Genomic DNA, 22,028 nt, shown 5'->3' with positions numbered 1-22,028 from the left:
TGTGTACCTGAACAGACGCCTGAGTGTGGCGATTAGGGGATTTTCACAGTAAATTCATTGCAATGTTAATGTAAGCCTACTTGTGACATTAATAAAGATTATTATGAAAGAGGATCAGCTAAAAGAGTATGACCAGTTAGGGACTAAATTAAAACGCAGAAATGCAAATGTAATAATCTCTGGATTACCATCTGAGCCATGAGCAAATTACCACAGGCAAATAAGATCAGAGAGTGGAATGCATAGCTCAAAGACTTGTGTGGGAGAAGTGGGTTTTGCTTTATGTGGCACTGGCACCAGTATAGGAAAAAAGAGGGAGCTGTGCCATTGGGGTGGCCTTCACCTAAATCGCTTGGATCAATGTTCTGGTGAATCGTAAAACTGGGACTGTAAAGTGGGTATTGTACAAAATAGTGGGCGAGAGGGTTCGTGTATGGGGAGCTTTAGAAAGTAAAAAAAAAATGGCAGGCCAATAGTGCAGGTTAATGCTACAGGTAATGATAACCAGAGTGTGATAGGAAGGGATTGAATGTACAAACAGAATTGTGCAAATAAAGCCAGAGTTAGCAAAAATGGTGGAAAAAAAAGACCGAGTTAAAGACTCTTCACGAATTCGGAGAACATTCAGATAACAAGATGGATGACTAATAGCACACAGAGAAATAAATGAGTATGATATAATAACCATTACAGAGGCATGGTTGCAATGTTGCTGAGGGTAGGACCTGAATATTCAACGATATTTAGACATTTTCCTAGATCAGGAGGAACGGATAAGGATATGAGGTAGTTCTGTTAATACAGTACAGTAGTGAGAAATTATCTTGGTTCAGAAGATCAAAATGTCGAATCCGTTTAGGTGGAGATAACAAATAGCAAATTAAAGAAGTTACAGGGATGAGTTGTTTATAGGCCCCCTAACAGTACCAACACTATAGGATAGCATGTACATCAAGAATTAATGGGGGCATGCAAAAAAGGTACTGCAATAATTGTGGATGATTTTAATTTTGACTTTTAGTAATGGTAGACTATAGGAGGAGTTCATAAATCACAGCGCCAGGGTCCCAGGTTCGATTCCCGGCTTGGGTCTGTGCGGATTCTGCACGTTCTCGCTGTGTCTGCGTCGGTTTCCTCTGGGTGCTCCTGTTTCCCCCACAAGTCCCTAAAGACTTGCTGTTAGGTAATTTAGACATTTTGAATTCTCCCTCCGTCTATCCGAACAGGCGCTGGAATCGGCGACCAGGGGCTTTTCACAGTAACTTCATTGCAGTGTTAATGTAAACCTATTTGTGACAATAAAGAATATTAAAGAATATTAAAATATTAATTAAAGTGAAGTCATGACAGATTCTTAGAAAAATACATTCTGGAAGCTGCCAGGCTATTCTGTAGGCCTCATTGTAAAGGATTGTGTAGGCATGAGTGATCATGACATGATTGAAAAGTGTGGGTGCCTTAAAAGGCAATAACAGGGGTTTGGAGACAGTTGGCCAAAGTGGGTTGGAAAAATAGGTTAAAAGTGGAGATGTAGCAGCAGTCATTTAAGATCATTCGTAACTCTCAACAAAGATATTCCATTGAGGAAAAAATACTATCAAATGCTTACACCATCTGTGGCTAACCTAAGGAAGTTAAAGGTGGTATCAAATTGAAAGAAAGGGCTTGCAATACTGCAAAGACTAGTGGTACAACAGATTGTCGTTTTAGAAACCAGCAATGGATAACAGTATGAAAAGGGGAAGAAAACAAACTACTAGAGAAAACTAGCATGAAATATAAAAGCAGGTAGTAAAAAGTTCTGTAAATGTATACAAAGGAAAGGTTACTAAAGTGAATAATGGTCCCTTAACTGTGAGACTGGTGAATTAATAATGGGAAATGAGGAAACAGCGAAGATTTTGAAAGTATTTGATCTATCTTTACAAAAGAGACAAAGCATCCTAAAAATAGTTGAAATTCATTGGCAGAAGGAAGGGAGGAACTTGGAACAATCATGATCACTAGAGAAAAAGTAAGGTAATGCTCATGGCACTTGAGACTGGCATTTGCCCTGGACTTGATGGCCTGCAGCCTAAAGTCTTTATTAAAAAAATAAATTGGCGGAGAGATGGTGGATGTCTTTGTTGTAATCTTCCAAAATTCCCCAGGTTTTGGAAATGTCCCAGTGGATTGGAAAACGGTAAATTCAACCTTGAATGTTGAGAGCATGTTTCCCTTGATGGAGTAATCAAAATAAGGGGGCCCCCATTTAAAAAGCAAGTAACAGAAGCAGAAATACACTAGACAAACTCTCGATCCTGCTCTGCCATGCAGTGTGATCCTGGCTGCTCTTGGGTTTCAACACCATTTTCTTACCATATTTCTTGATCTGCTCCTTATCCTGAGATTGTTCCTCCATGTTTTAGATTCCCAGACCAGCAGAAACACCATCTCGTCCCTTTCTATCAAGTCACTTCAAAATCTTGTATGTTTTATTGAGATTGCCTCCCATTATTCTAACAGCACATAGAATATAGGCCCAATTTACTCATCGAACACTTCCTTCACCTGGAGGGTTATTAGTCTTTGGAATTCTCTCTCCTAGCGAGCAATGGGGGCTCAGTCATTGAATATATTCAAAGCTGAGTTGACAGATCTTTGATTGACAAAGGGAGTCATGGAAAATGAGGAACAGGCAGGAAAGTGATGTTAAGTCCACATCTGATCAGCCGTCATTTTATTGACTAACAGAGCAGGCTTAAGAATCTGAATGTCCTTCTGCTGCTCCGATTTCTTGTGTTCCTATAGCAGTAGTGAAGTAGCTTGGCAAGCTGAAAGGCTTACTTTCATGCTCAGGTCTGCAGTACAACAGCCAGATTGCTGTCAAGGACCCATAACTTTTTGCCAAGCCCAGTGCACGTAGCCACTTCTGAATATAGCATGGATTGACTCTAATTGGCAGGATCATGGCATCCAAGCTGGGGATTTCAGGAGGAAGCCGAATGGGTTTGCACACTTGATATTTTTGGCTGAAGATGTGCAGTTACTTCAGCCCTTTTCTCTTGTACCGACATACTGGGCACCACCATAAATGATGAGATTTTCATGAAGCACCCTTGTGTTCATTGTAACCTCAAGGAAGGTGGTCGAACTTTGCTGCTATCAGTTGGTGAGGCACTGCTTTAACCTGTTATTTTTGATGTTTACGAGCAGGAAACAGTAGCTTCACTAATGTTAGGTTACAGGCATTATGATCCTGAGTCTCTGTTAAACCAGAGATTACTGCTTGATTTTTACCTCCTTATCCAGTGAGAATAATTGCAGCTCTTCTACCATTAGCTTTACTAAGAACATGGGAAATAAGTGTTGACCATTTTTTCCTTAGCCTCGTGCTGTTCAATAATATGGCTGAGGTTTTACACCAACTTCACTTTCCTTTTTTGTCCCCGTATCCCTTGATTCCCTGAGTGGCCAAAAATATATCAATCTCTGTCTTAATTATACTCGACAACTGAACCTGTAACCTTTTTGTGTCGAAAACTCCACTGATTCACAATCTCATGTGGAGAAATTTCTCCTCATCCCACGCCTAAATCACTGCCCCCTTATTCTGACACTATGGCTCCTAGTTCTAGATTCCTAGCAGGGAAAACAAATTTTCAGTTTTTACCCTTTCCAGGCTTCTCAGAAGTGTATTGCTTTCAATGAGATCACCTATCATTTTTCTAAACTTCAGAAAAAATGTCCCTTTTTAAATTTCGAATCCTAGGATATCATCTCATCCCAGGAATCAATCTAGTGGGCCTTTGTTGTACTGCCATTGAGGTGAGTAAGGAGACCACAACTGTATACTCTCTAGTGTGATCTTGATCAAAACCCCATATAATTTCAACAAGATTTCAGTACTTTCATACTGAAACCCCCTCATGACAAAGGCCATTTGTCTTCCTAATTGTTTGCTGTATTTGTCTGTCAACTCTATGATTTGATCTGTGCAATGATTTGTGCACATCAACATATATTTGTGTCTCACTTTTCTTAAAAGAAACAATCTGCATTTCCATTCTTATAATGGATAATTTCACATTTCCTCATGTATACTCCATCTTACCTTCCTGTCCAATCACTTAAATGGTTTATATCATTTTGCAGACTCCCTGTCTCTTTCTCGCAGCTTACTTTGAGACAAGAGACCGTAAAAGGCCAAATTACACTGGGAACCTTCCAGATCTGCGTGACTGAGCAACACACTTGATAAATGTTGGGCCATCATCAGAGAAGTCGTACATGCTTAATTATCTTTAACATGACATTTCTATTTGATTGAAACAGTTTTTCTCCAGGAATGCGTGAACTGAATTTTAATCTTGTATCCAGGTTGATGAAAGATTCAGGAAGAGTAACCAGGGCTCACCTCAAGCACAATCAAAACAGAATAGCAAAATCTTGGAGCCTCCAGTGCCTTCTAGATCAGAATCATTTTCTAATGGAAGTTCTGAATCCAATCCAGCTGCATTGCACAGGCCTACAGAGCCACAGGTACAGAATCAAAAACACTGCACACTGCTGTATGAGGATAATTGTTTACATGAGTGAAGCAGTTTGTTTTCAAATGCTTCCCTCCATATCTTTCTTAGTTATTTATAGAGCTCCCATGTCTTTTGTCTTATTTTATTCGATTAAATCACTTATTGATTAAAATTAGCCTTTCATTGGACAGCCAATGAAAATAATCTTGCACTTTATTTCAAATATCTGAAAATCATTTTAGCATTAGGGCCACTTCTGCTTTATGTAGCAGATAGTATTTTATGTTGAATGGATTTTCTGATAAGCTTAAAAGTAGATTGTGGTATTATAGCATAGTATTTGTAATTATGCAATTATGACTATTTCACACTAAGTGAAGGCAAAATATGCAGGGGTCTGGGGTAGATCAGAAAGTGAGATGGCACCTCTAAGGGTAAGGATTGGATAGGTGCCTAGAGATATTAATTGCAAAATAGTTACAAATTCCCCTCCATATTATCTGACTATTTGTGTGTCTCTTATGAGGCAGAATTTCATTATAAATATGAAGTTGTTGCTGGTTAATTCCAATTGCAGCATTCTAGTCTCTAAGGTGAGCATTGTTAATTTCTAAAATTAATTTAGCAATGTGGATGTCATTATATTTTAGCTCCATTGCTGACGTGTGTACAGTACTTAACAGCAGATACTGCAGAATTAGTTCCAATTAGTAAAGAATTTTTGTGATATTGGGGACAGAGAAGATTTTGAATACTGATTCCATATGGGTAGGCAGAAGTCATATGTGTGCAACAATGGTGATGCTTATTTTGCAATGGATTTGATTGTCAGGCACGTTTATGCTTGGTTATTATAGATCAACAGCTTAATTAAGTATATAGAAACATAAAGTATTTTAATTTTAGCATCAATAATAATAGAACAAGCGCAGGTTAACAAGATATTAATCTAGATATTTTCACACTGTTTTTGTGGTTCAGTAATGTAACTGACCACAGAACACTATTTTTCTAGCATCCTGTTTGCATTTATTCGCTGTTGTATGCTCAACAAGGGTCACTTGAAGATCTATATTTTTCCTTTTCTAATTTTGCATCCGTCCACCCCACCACCTCTTGTTTCCTGCCATTGATTCATCTCGGGGGTGTTTTATCATTTTGTCAATTGTAATTTGGAAATCTTTTCCTAAATATTAACAGCAAGAGTTATTTATGTTTTTAATTGAAGGTGTTTTCCAGAATGAATAACAAATTGAGATTTTTGTTTCTGTAAGGTTGCAGTGAGGGCAACACCTAGATCCCCTGTGCTGTCTCGTCGGGATTCTCCATTGCAAGGCAGTAGTCAGCCAAGTGGACAGAGTTGTCCAAAAAGTGTCACAAGGTTCGGATCTTGGTTATTTTTTTGATATCATGTGCTATTAATTCCTAATGAGCAATAACAAATTTAGGAAGAAAGTTATCCATTGACAGCAAATAATTGTAAACGGCAACCTTGCCCTTCATTAGACACTTGCAAAATCCAGACCTTTCAGTGCTGCAGCCAACATCCGCTTCATTCGCCAAATAATGAAAATGAGTTTGCTCTCAATTAATTGCCTTAATATTCTGATGGTAACCTGCATGTTTTACTGATAACAGATTATTGAGGAAAGAATTTGTTAATTCTGCTAGTAAGTCTCACAACGCTAATTTCAAGCTGCAGACCCAAGGAAAGGAGAAAAAAAATCAAAATTTCCATACTGAGGCATAAGTATGGAATGCATTTGACTGAGAAGTCAGATTTTGTTGGTGTCTTTAATTCACTTCAGAGTAAGTTGTCAGTGCCATGTTGTTGTTCATTGGAGATATTCACTAGGGTCACCAACTTTACTGTGCAACATCTATGTCTTTTGCACATGCATTTTACTCAACAACACAAAATGCCTGCTGAGGCTGGTCTGATGAGTCATGCATCTACCCTCTGCTGGGGAATACTGTGACACATGATGGTTCTTAGTAGTCAGGCCCAAGATGCTAGTTTCAAACTGCATGCAAATCACCCAAACAAGGGAGACCTCCAGAGAGGAGGACACATTTACAACATGAGGAAAAATTAGAAAAAAGTAACCAGGAAAATTATAAAAACAGATTATATTGTTTTTACCACTTCTTGAATTCTGGAGACCTGCATATTAAGGAATGCCTGGGCATTTTGCATTTCGAACTTAAGCGAAATGTCCTCCAATGCTGCCTGTCTTGAATATTTCCAGTATTTTCTGTTTCTAAGTTGAGATTTTCAACAACCACACTATCTTCTTTCTTTATTATAAAATACTACATTGGGAAGTTTTAAATTCCCATTCATGGAGTGTCTGAATTGGTATCGATAGTGCAATGGCAGCAGGTTTTGCTGTACATGCTGTCTTGGAGCTTCAATTGTGGCCTAAGAACAATCTGCATCAATATTTCAGTTTCAGATACACAGAGCTTTTCCTTCATTTCTCTTCCACTACAATCAACCTAAAGATTGTATTCTAAAACTGCGACTGCTTTGTGTCTATTTAATCTATTTATATTATGTTGACAGGCCAGCTGTGAAGAGTGAAAGTTCTTCATTTAAATTCTTTCCCTCTTTAGCAATATAGAGCCCAGACTGTTGTGGGAGAGGGTGGAGAAACTTGTACCAAGACCAGGCAGTGGCAGCTCCTCGGGCTCTAGCAACTCTGGCTCACAGCCAGGATCCCATCCTGGCTCTCAAACTGGATCTGGTGAACGCTACAGGCTACGATGTGAGATTTTCCTTTTCGAATTATTTAAGTGTATGATTCACTGCTTTGCTCATTCCCCACCCTTGAAAAACTGGTTCCCTTGGAGACCATGTTGATCTGAGATACACAATTTTAATTGTTAAGAATAAACATTTAGATGTCTGAGGCTAATAGAAATCTAATATTTAGACACCCTTACTATTATCATTTAATATTTATGTGCCAAGGAAACAGAGTTTTCTTTTTGAAAGTAATTGCTCCTTCAAACAAGACATATGCCCTGCTATGTACAGGACAATTAGTGGCATCACGATATATTGTATTAATTTATGCCACCATCCAGACTGTGAAGTAAATGAATACAAGTACTTCAAAACCAAGGGTCACAGCCTGAGGATTCAGTGTATACCATTTCAGACAGAGATAAGGAGACATTTCTTCACACAAAAAGTGGTGAGCCTGTGGAATTCATTACCACAGGAAGTGGTTGATGCTAAATCTTTGAATATATTCAAGAGGTGACTGGATGTAACTCTTGGGGAGAATGGGATCAAAGGCTAAGGGGATAAAGTAGGATTAGGCTGTTGAGCTGGATGATGAGCCATGATAGTGATGAGTGGCAGAGCAGGCTCAAAGGGCCGAAAGGCCCCCTGCTCCTACCTTCTATGTATCTGTGTAAAAGATAAAGGGTGCAATTCTCTGGCTGCGTTCAGCTAGAGCGGGGTTTGAAGGGTGTGTGCAGATCAGGGGCCTTCCGGAGGTTGGTGGGACGACTGGTGTGGGTCCTGGAAGCGAGGGGCTACTGTAAAGGGGATATGGATGGCCCCCAGGGACCCCATAGTGGGGTGTCCTCATTTTGGGGGATGTGAGGTAGCGCTCGTGTGTATGGGGGGTGACATTTCCCAATGGAGGGGGTTGTGGGGGACCCACAAGCTCATTTAGAGTTCGGGGCACCCTTTCAAAATGGTGGCCCAATCTCTGAGTTCAGCTCCCCAGTGCTGAAAAAAATTCTTAATTGTTGGTTAAACTGGTGAGAAACTCCCCAGGGCCCAAAAAAGTGACTTGAGTGCCATTGGATAGCGAGGGGAACTCGTTAGCAAAACCAGTGGAAACACCCTGATAAACTCGCCACAAATGAACTTAGATATTTTTCTGGAAAGTCGCACCTATAATATCAATAAAAAACTTGATTGCATATCGTGACATTGATGTTGTCCAGTCTCACATTAATAAATCAACATAATTTTTAATGTATTATATGAAAATGTTAGTTTACCACGTTTTTGTTCCTTCAGCTGTTAACAGTTTACAGGTGCTGTGGTTCATGTGCTTGGAAATCGTGACATTTAGTGCATCAATACTTAGGCTTTTGATCAAATTATTTTGTTTACAGCATCATCCAAGTCTGAAGGTTCACCATCTCAACGCCATGAAAATCTTAACAAAAAACAAGAGGAGAAAAAGGACTTCAGGCCAAGTAGACCAGCTGTAAGCTCCTTAAAGCTCGCTTACTTTCTTGTAAATTTCCATTTCACATTTTCCAAAATGCAGCTCATACCAACTTAAAAGTTTGCTTTCTTGAGAAAACTTTCAATAAAGTACAGTAAGATTTTAATTTTTAAAGTATGTTCAAGGTGCAACCTATTCTTTTAATTCCTTCTGTTATTGCATGATCCAATTTGATATTGAAAGTCAGTTTATGAAATCATAAATCTTTGCTTCATTATTTCTAAAACCACAACTCAATCTGTTCAAGCAGTACTCCAGATGACAGCACAGGTCATTACATATATGTTTTTTATTATTCACAGATTGCAGTAAGTGCAATAGTAAATATATTTCTTTTTAAAAAAAATATGGTAGAAGTGTATGCTTGTTTATGTTCGTTTTTCTTCTTTTTCTCTTTCCTTTGCACCTTGTTGGTATGACCAATGATGGCTCATGACTCAATCACATGACCACACATGGGTTGCTGAATGTTGTAGGGGGATGTGGTAAGCTATGCCATTTTAGCAGTCTTCATCTGTTTGCTTGCACTTTTAGTTGCATGCATTTATTTCCCTGTTTAAAAGCTGTGATATGTGTGTGTTTTCTTTGTGTTCGAGTCCCTATTTTTAATAAGCAATGGGCTGGATTCTTCGGCTGCACAACATCGCCATTGACAGCAGGCGGACAATGTAAAGGTCCATTGACCTCGGGCAGGAATTTGCGGTCGCTGGGCGGGTGCGGCCAAAGAATCCCGTCCAATGTATCCTGAGTTCTTGGAGCATTTTTTATATTGCGTGAATTGGTTTCTTACCCTATAAGATTGTAATTACATTTATTACAATTTAAACAGTTTTCTGTATAAAACAATTGTGCCCCACCCTGCAATGCGGTTCAAATATTTTGGTTCATTTTGGATGTACTGTTACTATTTTTGTCAAGGTGACTTCTTATCCAAGATTGGAATTGCAGAGATACAATGAAACCATTTTATAATTAGTGTAAATATGTAAGGTATAAATATCTTGTTCGGATAAAATAGATTTTCCATCTCTTTAACCTTAAACCTATGATTTTATATTGTTTGGAACATTGTATTTGGATCAACAGAAAATGTAACACTTGGGAGTTGTAACGTTTGGAATAGTGGAGGGAGTGAAAACGATAGTAACTTTTCTGAATAGTATGATCAACATTGTACTTTCACAGTAAAATGGTATAAAGCTGTGTTCAATGAAATTCTGAATTATACTTAATGGTATGCTGGGTGACTTGTGGGATGCAGTTCATGTAAATCAAGGCTGTATTTCTGCAAACTATTTTTTACCAATTTTTTAAAATAGCTTGCGTGGAAAAGTAAATGCTTTGATTGCCCTGTCCCGTAAAACTTAATTAGTTTCATTTGAACTTGCATCTTTTTGAAAACTGCAATTTGTGGTTTGACATTTTTAATGTGAGAACTTTGGACTTTCCTGTACAAATCTAAACCAATGTTTGTTTAGTTATTTGCCTCATCTATCTTTGTTTGAAATGTTTTAACTTGAAATCAAATGGGGTCTCATTCGAACATACATATATACCTTTGACTGACCACCCTTATTTCATTCCACTGTTCCCCTTCAGCTTCACTTATGCATTTCAGGTTCCAAACTCGTTTATTGCTTACTTAATAGAAAATGTTAAACTGTCAGATCATTAGAAATACTTTAATTTTGATTGTTTACCTGACAAAAGTATATCCATGTTCATGGATATCATTTAAGATACTAGGATTAGATCATGGCATGAAAAATATTTTGCAGCTTCGTATTTCACAATTTGTCATGTCATTATTTTGCATCAGACGAGAATATTGAATCCAAATACTTGACCTGTGACTCAATTTCTTAGTTTCAGGATCTTGCTGCCTTGGCTAAAGAGCTTCGAGCTGTAGATGATGTTCGACCTCCTCAAAAGGTTACTGATTATTCTTCATCAAGTGATGATTCAGGAACTACTGATGAGGAGGATGAGGATCTGGAACAAGAAGGGACGGATGAAACCGGACCCATGTCAGATGACGCTAGAGCAGTGTATGTAATCTTAGTTAATAGTAATCGTGAAACTAATTTATCTGTGCATTCATAGCATGAATTGGGATACCTTGCATATCATTTCCTGTGACACTCAGCACAGTTGTGGCTCCAAGTGTCTCCAGGCCTCCTAATTCTTGCACAGGAGAAGGCAATTCAATCCATTGGCCTTTGCTGGATCTTTGAAAGAGCTGTCCAATTTACTCCCTTGTCTTTGCCTTTTCCCCATGAGCTTTGCAAATTAGTCCTCTTGGGAGTACTTGTCCAATTAGCTTTTGAAATTTCTCATGTAATTTGCTTCCACCACACTTGCAGGTAGTGCCTTCCAGATCTTGACTCTGTATGGAAGAATTCTTCTTATTTCCCCTGCGATTCTTCTGCCCATTATTTTACTCCATTGACTCCATTTACAGACCCAAGTGCCAGAGGAAACTGAGCTAGCAGGGTGAAACTGTGAAAACCCCAAATAATGTTTAATACCTCTATTAAGTCGCCCTTTGATTTTCTTTACTCTGAGGGGAATAAATTTGGCTTCTCCAATCTCAAAACACAACTGAAGTTCTTCATCCCTGCTATCTACCTGGTAATTTTGTTCTTTGTTTTCTATAAAGCCTTTGAGGTCTTATAGTGTAGTGCCCAGAGTCGCACACAGTAAGCCAACTGAGGCCCAACCATTCATTTGTAAACGTTCCGCATGGCTTCCTTGTTTATTGCACTCCATGTCTCTGTATACAAAGCTGAGTATCCCACATGGTTACTTTACCAACTTGTAACTTCACTATCACAATTCCACAACCTTGAAAAATTTGTGAACATGTATTTACAGGTTCATTCTGCATTTGTATCCCTCCCAGAATAGTATAATTTGGATCATGCTGCTTCTCCATGTAGTTCCTCCCAAAGACTTACCAGACTAACTTCCTTACACTTACCACATTAAATTGTGTTTGCTATCGTCTGTCCATTTGCCATTCTCTGTCCTCCTGACAAGTGCTCCGATGGAAATCGGATGCCCCATGAAGCTGATGTCATCTCCACTTTCTATGACGATGTGATGTGTTACAGACAGGACTAATTACTCATATCACCACGTGTTTGTAAACGGAAAACTGTTTTGATTCCCTCTTTATCAGCGATGGCGTATTTCCCTAATGTCATGATATGGTCGGATGCTATCAAAATTAATATATTGTTTTTGCATGACTTCAGTCTGCTCTAATATGGATAGGTTTTCCTTCTTCAACTGATTCAGTTGCTGCTGCAATTCCTGCCTTACTTCTGTGTCCAACATAGAATTCTTCTCCAAATATTGGACTGCCTGGATTATATCTTCCTCCTTTTTTTGGAAACTTTCTCCATTTGTTCAGGAACAGCTTGTAGCTGATTAGTTAGTTTCTTTGCTTCAGCTTTAAACCCCCAATTGTATCAAAATTATAGATGTTCTCTCCTTCAATCTCTTGAACTTTTACCTCTCCCCTTTTATTCATTTCTTCAAACTCATTATTTATCTTGGCTAAAGTGCTGCATTCCTGAATAACCCTAATATTTTCTGTTTCAAGCTCAGTCAACTATTCTGCCTGAACAGAAATGGTCCTTTGACTTGATTTGAATTATTTTCCTAAAACTGCTTTCTGGTCTGCAATTCATCCAGGTCAATTTCCATTTCAAGGATATGTTTTTCTTTGTGGTCTGCAATTCATCCAGGTCAATTTCCATTTCGAGGATATGTTTTTCTAAGTTGGTTTTACCTGGTATAGTTTGCTTCAGTTCATTTTGATGGGTATCTAACAGAATAGAAATTCTCCATTTCGCCAAGTAGCACATCACTTCTTTTCTTCATCTGGAAGGAGATACAGAATTTGTCTGAACTCCAATTCCAACTGTAAACAATAGGGATTTTGCAGGCTGATTGACATTCCACTGGAACACTAACTTTCTTCTTATCTAAGTGTATCTGTTCAACAATGTGCTCTCGTTTTATGTTACTTTCATTCAATTGATCATCAATGTACTTGCTGACATTCTAAGCATTACCAATCTCTACGGTGTAGCATTTAGGTCTTGCTCCTATTGTGCCAGACTGCAAACTAGCTTTTGGCACCTTCAATTCTGATTGTTCTTTAAGTTTGCGTGGCTGTGATCTCAACACTACACAATCTGGGAACATTCCAGAAAATTATTTTACAAGGACTTTGAAGACAGATTGTAACATGTTATTCAACCACTGTGAGCCCCTACCTGTGATCCTGCCAAATCATCACCCAAAATAATCTGAATCCCTGCAATAGGTAATTTCTCTGTACATCCTACAGTTACTTCTCCTATCCTAAGTTGATCATCCCTAGAGGAATGTTCCTCAGTTCCCCATGAATGTTTGTGATCAGAAATTCTTCTTTTAGCATCTTTTCAGGGCAACAAATATATTTCCCCCCCAGCATTAAGGATTGACTTTCCCTTGTGTATCTCAGAATTTTAATGTCCTTCTCCGTTCTATCCTGTTCACATAGAAAAACTTTTCCTCAACACTCAGAATCCTTGAGGATATCCGCCACCTACTGTTCACTTTACCCCTGTACAGATTGTGCACACATGTTAATCTCCACTGGGTGCTCATTCACTCCATGCGTACGTGCTATTGTTCTCGATTCTCTGATATCGTTTTTCTCTTTTCAAGATTGATAACTCCAACGGACTTTCCCTTTATAGCCAGCATTTTGATTTCATGTGGGCCAGTTTATTACAATGTTTACAGTCCTCTCTCTGGTCATGAAAACTGAGTTTCAGCCATTCCATCTATTCCTTGACTACCTTTTCTCACAACTTCCCATTTTCTATCGTTTTTTGATTTTAAAAAATTATGGAAAAATGGTTTGGTTCTATGCGCCAGCTTTTGATCATTAGCTCTGCTGCCCGTATAACATTCTGAACTCTTAATCAGAGAGATTGAATTTTTAAGTCCTTCTAAACCACCTGCCTATGGGCTTTAAACATTTTTGTTTTCAAAACACAGTAGTGATTTGCACCGGCATGATATCACATCGCTGGGGGGAACATTACACTGGGCTGAAATTTATGGCGTAAGGGGAGTGGGGGGAGATCTTAAACCGAGATCTTGCAGGTGCAAATCTAGTTATGGCCCTCATGCTTGATTTATTAGCCATATGGGATTTGCACCCGTGGCTAACAGACCCGAAAACTATTGCCCATTGTATTCCGCCCTGTAGAGTTCTATTTTATTATCAACTTCTTTTCTCATCTGGGGCACTCTAGTTTTAGGTTTCCTTGTTCTTACACACCCTCTAAATTTCTATGATTAGTTCGTACATATTGTCCCCAACTTCCTGACTCTGGATTGTTGGAAATAAGATGAATGTCTGTACATCAGGAACTTGCAGAAGTCCTGATGCACAGACATAGGTAAACACTGCCCAGAATGTTTATACTTTAAATGGGCTACTACCCTTGGCCCTCTGCTTCTATCTGCAACCCAAACCCATCCCAAACACTCCCTCCCTTTCTTTCTTCCACTTATTTCCCCCTCTTTCCTTCCCTTGCAGTTTCCTTTCCCTCAATCCCCCACCCTTCATCCCTTGACCTGGCCATCCTGTGACTCTCTTTCCCCCCCCCCCCCCCCAACTCTTCTTCCTAAATGAATCGGTTCAAATATATAATTGTTAAAATGGTTGGAGGTGATTGCACTGTATTTACACAGGCTTTGAAATGAAAAAATGAAATGAAAATCGCTTATTGTCACGAGTAGGCTTCAATGAAGTTACTGTGAAAAGCCCCTAGTCGCCACATTCCGGCGCCTGTCCGGGGAGGCTGGTACGGGAATGGTACGGGCTGGTACGAGGCTTTGGGGATTGAATAACCATAAATGGTCTGAGCTTCAAATTTGTATTTTAGGACTTATCTGTAATTTATGTGGGTTTCCAAACCTTGCTCCCCGTTACATGCAGTATACATGTGATTTTCTTTTATTAGGTCTTCAAAGCTGAGCAATGGAGAAACTGAATCAGTGGATACAATGATAGTTCATGATGATCTGGAGCTGCTGACTGAAACTTCTGTTACTCCCTCTAAAGATGGCACTTTAATAGTTCGACAGGTACAGTCTTTCAGGCCGAAAGCTGTTTCTTTTCCATTAACTTATTTTTTGCTGTGCTTTTTTTTATCTTAATAGCTCAGTAATTGACATGGATTTCAGTTCTTGAAACTAGTTTTCCTTTTTTTAATTAGCGCAAAGGACTTTTGAGTTTCCTCTGTTCACTGCAGTTGTCTTGCATGTGTTACTATATCCATCGTAAAAGTTTTAATAACTTGAGTTCAGATGGACAGGAAGTGACTGCGGACAAAAATCATGGAGATACGCAATCATCACTTTTAAAGTCTGACACTCATTCAAAATGTTTTTAAATTAAACTAACCTGTCTGTAAGACACCATTCATTCAACTCTAACTTCAGACATTTTTTAAACTAAAATCTCGCATTTGCAGCTGTAGTCAGGTAACTAGATTTTTAACTCCATTGAGCAATATTTTTGCCCTTCTTTAAAAATGAAAACCAAGAGAGAGAGAGAGAGATGGGTATGTTGACTTCCCCGTATTATATTCTCTTTAAATTCCATTGCTTTAAATATTGCAAGCAGTATAAATTATTCATTGCACTACAGCACATCAAAATCAAGCTATAATATTTGTCACTTTTTCTGTGAGTATTATAATGCTTCTAATCTAATCAGCATCTTAAAATTTCATCTGAAAAGAGCTTTAGAATGACGATAATATGCTCATTTTTATTGAAAGCACTGCGGAAACTCTAGCTAGTGTTTGTTCTGTTTGGAGTAATGTGAAGTGTTTGTTACTGAAGTGATTTTGTCAAATTATACCAAATTTAATTGCTTTTAGAACTAGGCATTGTGCTGCGATAAAAGCGGCACAATCCAACTTTTCTGCATTAACTCTTCTGCCAATTAACTGCTAGGGTGATAGGTATTCAAGCAACTCTTAAGCAAGACAAGTATGCCTGTTTTTTCTACAGAGCGCAGGTGAATTAAAGCGTGCCAGCCACCATGAGAGTAATGGCTTTGCAACCCGCATTCACCTCTTGCCAGATCTCATACAGCAAAGCCATTCCTCCACCTCCCCAACCAGCCAGCAGTCTCCCATCATGTCCCCTCAGCTGCCCCAGGACGAGCTTACTACTAATGAGGTATGTTTGACACCATTGCCGGCTGCTGTTCCGGCGCACCACTCCTGTAAACTAGTTAGTCACAACAGCACTCCAGTCAATCTCGGTGCTATTCATCTTTAATTTTTGCTGTGTATCACTTCTAAACTGCTATTGCAGAAAACACTAAACCCTCTTACATGGTAGAATGTTTTGACTCCAAAACTTGCCAGTTCATGGATATTTAAAAGTTGGATTAGTAAAAGGAAAACAAACTGTTCTAATAGAATAGACTTTCACTATGCCATGAGCAATGTTTTGCTTTTGAGTTAAGAAAGCAGATGATGACCTGTTTTGAGTTGGGTTTTAAAAAGAATAAATTTAGACTTTTAAGGATATGACCATGAAATGTAACCAGACACAACATTTTGCAGAAAGAAAAATCCTCTTCCAGCAGTAGGTATGATTGGTACTCATTGGCAAATTGCAATTTATAAAGTCTCTGACCGCAGATTTTCAACTGTGGTCAAAACAATAATCTGTAATCCAAATTGTGAAGCTGGTGTGAAGATCCAGGATGTTATCCCTGTGTACCTCTAGATCCTTGTGGGGAAAATAAGCTAGACTTCGTTTAGCAGCAGAATGACAAGTAAGTGCATATAGTAAATCAATTTTTCTCCCATTGTCCCCCATTCAACTTATTGCCAGAGCCAACTATAAATTTTTTTTAAAAGTGAAAATCCCAGCAGTCCAAATGTATTGCATTTGTAGATGGGGCTGTGACTGAATGATACATGACCTTGTAACATGAGTAGACAACACCCAACCCAACTTTTGCAGTCAGTAAACATTAAAACTGATCTTTGTCTTTTTCACTGAATGTTTTAGGAGACTTTAAAAATAAAAGGCCCACACAAGCAAATAGTTAACAAAGCCCCTGACTGTCACACGCATGCATGATACAATTGGTGCTCTTCACGAATACTAAAATTGCTCCGCTTTCAACCCCACCAGCAATTTCAGACACAATTTCCTTCTTGCGCTCCCCTGGACATAGGCAAACTGCATTGTCATTTTTCTCCATCCTCTTCTGCCTGACCCATCACTCCCATTTTCGCTCTCTTTCTCTCTTTACTCCTTTCCCCTCGTGCATGCTCATAACCTCTCCATCCCTGTCCCTCCTTGCCTGTCCCTCTGTCCCTGGCTGCCCGTCCCTCTGTCCCTGGCTGCCCGTCCCTCTGTCCCTGGCTGCCCGTCCCTCTGTCCCTGGCTGCCCGTCCCTCTGTCCCTGGCTGCCCGTCCCTCTGTCCCTGGCTGCCCGTCCCTCTGTCCCTGGCTGCCCGTCCCTCTGTCCCTGGCTGCCCCTCCCTCTGTCCCTCCCTGCCCCTCCCTCTGTCCCTCCCTGCCCCTCCCTCTGTCCCTCCCTGCCCCTCCCTCTGTCCCTCCCTGCCCCTCCCTCTGTCCCTCCCTGCCCCTCCCTCTGTCCCTCCCTGCCCCTCCCTCTGTCCCTCCCTGCCCCTCCCTCTGTCCCTCCCTGCCCCTCCCTCTGTCCCTCCCTGCCCCTCCCTCTGTCCCTCCCTGCCCCTCCCTCTGTCCCTCCCTGCCCCTCCCTCTGTCCCTCCCTGCCCCTCCCTCTGTCCCTCCCTGCCCCTCCCTCTGTCCCTCCCTGCCCCTCCCTCTGTCCCTCCCTGCTCCTCCCTCTGTCCCTCCCTGCCCCTCCCTCTGTCCCTCCCTGCCCCTCCCTCTGTCCCTCCCTGCCCCTCCCTCTGTCCCTCCCTGCCCCTCCCTCTGTCCCTCCCTGCCCCTCCCTCTGTCCCTCCCTGCCCCTCCCTCTGTCCCTCCCTGCCCCTCCCTCTGTCCCTCCCTGCCCCTCCCTCTGTCCCTCCCTGCCCCTCCCTCTGTCCCTCCCTGCCCCTCCCTCTGTCCCTCCCTGCCCCTCCCTCTGTCCCTCCCTGCCCCTCCCTCTGTCCCTCCCTGCCCCTCCCTCTGTCCCTCCCTGCCCCTCCCTCTGTCCCTCCCTGCCCCTCCCTCTGTCCCTCCCTGCCCCTCCCTCTGTCCCTCCCTGTCCCTCCCCCTGCCCCTCCCTCTGTCCCTCCCTGCCCCTCCCTCTGTCCCTCCCTCTGTCCCTCCCTCTGCCCCTCCCTCTGCCCCTCCCTGCCCCTCCCTGCCCCTCCCTCTGTCCCTCCCTCTGCCCCTCCCTCTGCCCCTCTCTGCCCCTCTCTGCCCCTCTCTGCCCCTCCCTCTGTCCCTCCCTCTGTCCCTCCCTCTGTCCCTCCCTCTGTCCCTCCCTCTGTCCCTCCCTCTGTCCTCCTGCCCTCCCTCTGTCCCTCCCTGCCCTCCTCTGTCCCTCCCTGTCCCTCCCTGCCCCTCCCTCTGTCCCTCCCTGCCCCTCCCTCTGTCCCTCCCTGCCCCTCCCTCTGTCCCTCCCTGCCCCTCCCTCTGTCCCTCCCTGCCCCTCCCTCTGTCCCTCCCTGCCCCTCCCTCTGTCCCTCCCTGCCCCTCCCTCTGTCCCTCCCTGCCCCTCCCTCTGTCCCTCCCTGCCCCTCCCTCTGTCCCTCCCTGCCCCTCCCTCTGTCCCTCCCTGCCCCTCCCTCTGTCCCTCCCTGCCCCTCCCTCTGTCCCTCCCTGCCCCTCCCTCTGTCCCTCCCTCTGTCCCTCCCTGCCCCTCCCTCTGTCCCTCCCTGCCCCTCCCTCTGTCCCTCCCTCCCCCTCCCTCTGTCCCTCCCTCTGTCCCTCCCTCTGTCCCTCCCTCTGTCCCTCCCTCTGTCCCTCCCTCTGTCCCTCCCTCTGTCCCTCCCTCTGTCCCTCCCTCTGTCCCTCCCTCTGTCCCTCCCTCTGTCCCTCCCTCTGTCCCTCCCTCTGTCCCTCCCTCTGTCCCTCCCTGCCCCTCCCTCTGTCCCTCCCTGCCCCTCCCTCTGTCCCTCCCTGCCCTTCCCTCTGTCCCTCCCTGCCCCTCCCTCTGTCCCTCCCTGCCCCTCCCTCTGTCCCTCCCTGTCCCTCCCTCTGTCCCTCCCTGTCCCTCCCTCTGTCCCTCCCTGTCCCTCCCTGCCCCTCCCTCTGTCCCTCCCTGCCCCTCCCTCTGTCCCTCCCTGCCCCTCCCTCTGTCCCTCCCTGCCCATCTCTCCCTCTGTCTCTCCATGCCCATCTCTCCCTCTGTCTCTCCATGCCCATCTCTCCCTCTGTCTCTCCATGCCCATCTCTCCCTCTGTCTCTCCATGCCCATCTCTCCCTCTGTCTCTCCATGCCCATCTCTCCCTCCGTCTCTCCATGCCCATCTCTCCCTCCGTCTCTCCATGCCCATCTCTCCCTCCGTCTCTCCATGCCCATCTCTCCCTCCATCCCTCCCTGCCCATCTCTCCCTCCGTCCCTCCCTGCCTCTCCCTCCGTCCCTACCCTCGGTTTCCCCCCACTCTTTCTCTCACCCCTCTTTTTATTGCTTCACAGGATGCGGACATCACTGGCTAGGCTTGCATTTGCTGTACATTCCTAATTCCCCTTCAGAATGTGTTGTTGAACCAGTGCCTTGAATCACTGCAGTCCGTGTGGTGTACATATACCCAATAAGCGACTTCCAGGACTTTGATCTTGCAACTGTGAAGGAATGGCAATATAATTCTAATCAGGATTGTGTGTAACTGGAGGGGAGTGTGCAGATGTTGCCATGATTTGCTGCTCTTCTAAGCAAACAGTAGATATTGAAAGTTTTTAAGGTGCTATTGAAGGAGCTTCGAGAGTTGTTGTAGTGCATCTTGTATATATTATACACCACTGCCACTGTGTCGGTGATGGAGGGAGTGAATATTTATACTGGTGGATGGAGTGCCAGTCAAGCGGGCTGCTTTGCCCTAGATAGTGATGTGCTTCTTGATTGCACTTATCCAGGCCAGTGGAGAGTATTCCATCACACTCCTGAATTGTGCCTTGTAGATGGTTGACAGTCTTTGGGGAGTCAAGAGGTGAATTATTCTCAATGGAATTTCCAGCCTCTGCCCTGTTTTTGTAGTTAAAGTTCTTATATCACTGATCCAGTTAAGTTTCTGGTCAGTGGTAATACCCAGGATGTTGTAAAAAAGGGGGGGGGGGGGTTGCTCTTTTTTCATTTATTCAGTTATGGGTGGTTGGCTTCCCTGGCTGGGCTACCCATGCACCGGCTTGTCCTTGATGGCATCAGGTTTCTTGAGTGTTGATGTAGTTGCACGCATCCTGCCAATTAGAGAGTATTCCATCACACTCTGGACTTCTGCCTTGTCAGGAATACTAATGCCATGGAGACGTTGGCTTCCCTCCTTTTGGATACGGTATTTTCCTGGCACTTGTGGCACAAATGTTAATTGTCCCTTATCAGCCTAAGACTGAATTGCTGCATATAGACATGGACTGCTTCAATATCAGTGTCAAGAACGGTGCTGAACATTGTGCAATTATTAGCGAACATCCCCACTTATCTTTTGATGGAGGGACGGGTGTTGATTAAGCAGCTGATGATGGTTGAGTCTAGGACACTACCCTGAGGGTCTCCTGCAGTAATGTGTTGGGATTGAGGTAATTGACCTCCAGCAATCACAACCATCTTCCTTTCATGATGGGTATAACTCCAACCAGTGGAGAGTTTTCCCCGATTCCCATTGACTTCAGCTTTGATGTTATGGTTAGTCAAATGCTGCCTTGATGTCAAAAACTGTCAATTTCTCTTCATCTCTAGAGTTCAGCTGTTTTCTCTATGTTTGAACCAAGGTTGCAATGACGTCAGGAGCTGAGTAGTCTTGGTGGAACCGAAACCGAACATCAGTGAGCACATTATTGTTTGAGTATGTGATTTGTAAAGCACTGTCAAAGACACACCTTCCATCCCCTTTGCCTATGATGAAGGCTAGATTATTGAGCGCTAATTATTGGGTTAGATTTTTTTTCCCTCCTTTTTGTGGATGGGACATACCTGGGCAGTGTCTGATAGATGGCAGTGTTGTATCTATACTAGAACAGCTTGGCTGTGAGTGCAACTAGTTCTGGAGCATAGGTCTTCAGCGCTATTACTGGAATATTGACAGAGTCCATAGTCTTTTGCCATTTCTTGATTTCGTGGAGTGAAAATCAAACTTGCTGAAGATTGGCATCTGTGATGCTGAGATGGATCATCCACTCCGCACTTCTTGCTTCAGCTTTGTCCTTTGCATTGTTATGCATCATTGAAGATCGGAATATTTCCTCCGGTTTGTTGTTTAATTGTCCACCACCATTCACATTGGATGTCACATAAACTGCGGACCTTCCATCTGATCTGTCAGTTGTGGAATTGCTTTGAAATCTATTGCATGCTGCTTGCACTGTTTGACATACAAATAATCCTGTGTTGTAGCTTCGCCAGGTTGACATCCCAGCTTTAAGTATAGCTGGTGCTGCTCCTGACATGCTCTCCTGCTCTCTTTATTGAACCTGGGTTGACCCCACGCCCCTTCTTGATGGTAATAATAGAGTGGGAGTTGTGCTGAACCATAAAGTTATTGATTGTGATTGAATATAATTCTGCTGCTACTGATAGCCCACAACATATCATTGTTGCCCAATCTTGAGTTGCCAAATCTATTCTAAATCTATCCAATCAGCACAGTGATAGTGCTACATAACATGATGAAGAGTATCCCCAATGTGAAGATGGGATTTTGTCTCCATAAGGACTGTGCTGTGGTCACTCCAGCCAATACTGTCATGGTTAGATGCATTTGTGACAGGCAGATTGGTGTGGATAAGCTCAAGTAGAGTTCCAAAGAAGAGGTGCACAAAAGATTCACCCTTTATCTCCCTGCTCTGATGCTGCCAGGCCTACTGGTTTTTTTAGCACTTTATTTTTATTTCAGATCTAGCATCCATCCACGGTATTTTGCTTTAATTAATGACGTCAAATAGTTTTTTTTCCCTTCTGTTGGTTCCTCCACCACCTGCCACAGACCCAGTCTAGAAGCTGCCTCCTTTAGGATTCGGCAACTCGGTCAGTAGAGGTGCTACCCAGTCACTCATGGTGATGGACATTGAGGGCCCACATCCA

At 42.6% G+C, this 22,028-nt stretch overlaps 1 protein-coding gene across 10 annotated transcripts in view; it reads left to right on the top strand.

The window, feature by feature from the left end:
- Nucleotides 1-22,028, top strand: part of LOC119977609 (mitogen-activated protein kinase kinase kinase kinase 4) — a 399,419-nt gene that overhangs the window by 307,671 nt on the left and 69,720 nt on the right. For 6 of the 10 annotated variants that reach the window (XM_038818739.1, XM_038818736.1, XM_038818735.1 and 3 more), the window contains 8 exons: nt 4,360-4,521; nt 5,786-5,892; nt 7,128-7,279; nt 8,652-8,746; nt 9,244-9,252; nt 10,634-10,815; nt 14,800-14,923; nt 15,857-16,027. In XM_038818739.1, the coding sequence (XP_038674667.1) occupies nt 4,360-4,521; nt 5,786-5,892; nt 7,128-7,279; nt 8,652-8,746; nt 9,244-9,252; nt 10,634-10,815; nt 14,800-14,923; nt 15,857-16,027 (1,002 nt within the window). Of the gene's footprint in view, nt 1-4,359; nt 4,522-5,785; nt 5,893-7,127; nt 7,280-8,651; nt 8,747-9,180; nt 9,202-9,243; nt 9,253-10,633; nt 10,816-14,799; nt 14,924-15,856; nt 16,028-22,028 lie in introns of those variants that run through there. The other 4 variants (XM_038818742.1, XM_038818737.1, XM_038818734.1 and 1 more) reach the window with 3 other exon arrangements.

The sequence above is a fragment of the Scyliorhinus canicula genome, chromosome 14 (assembly GCF_902713615.1).
Source record: "Scyliorhinus canicula chromosome 14, sScyCan1.1, whole genome shotgun sequence".
Lineage (NCBI taxonomy): Eukaryota > Metazoa > Chordata > Chondrichthyes > Carcharhiniformes > Scyliorhinidae > Scyliorhinus > Scyliorhinus canicula.
The sequence above is the reverse complement of the archived record's forward strand: the minus strand, read 5'-3'. Positions and strand labels throughout refer to the sequence as shown.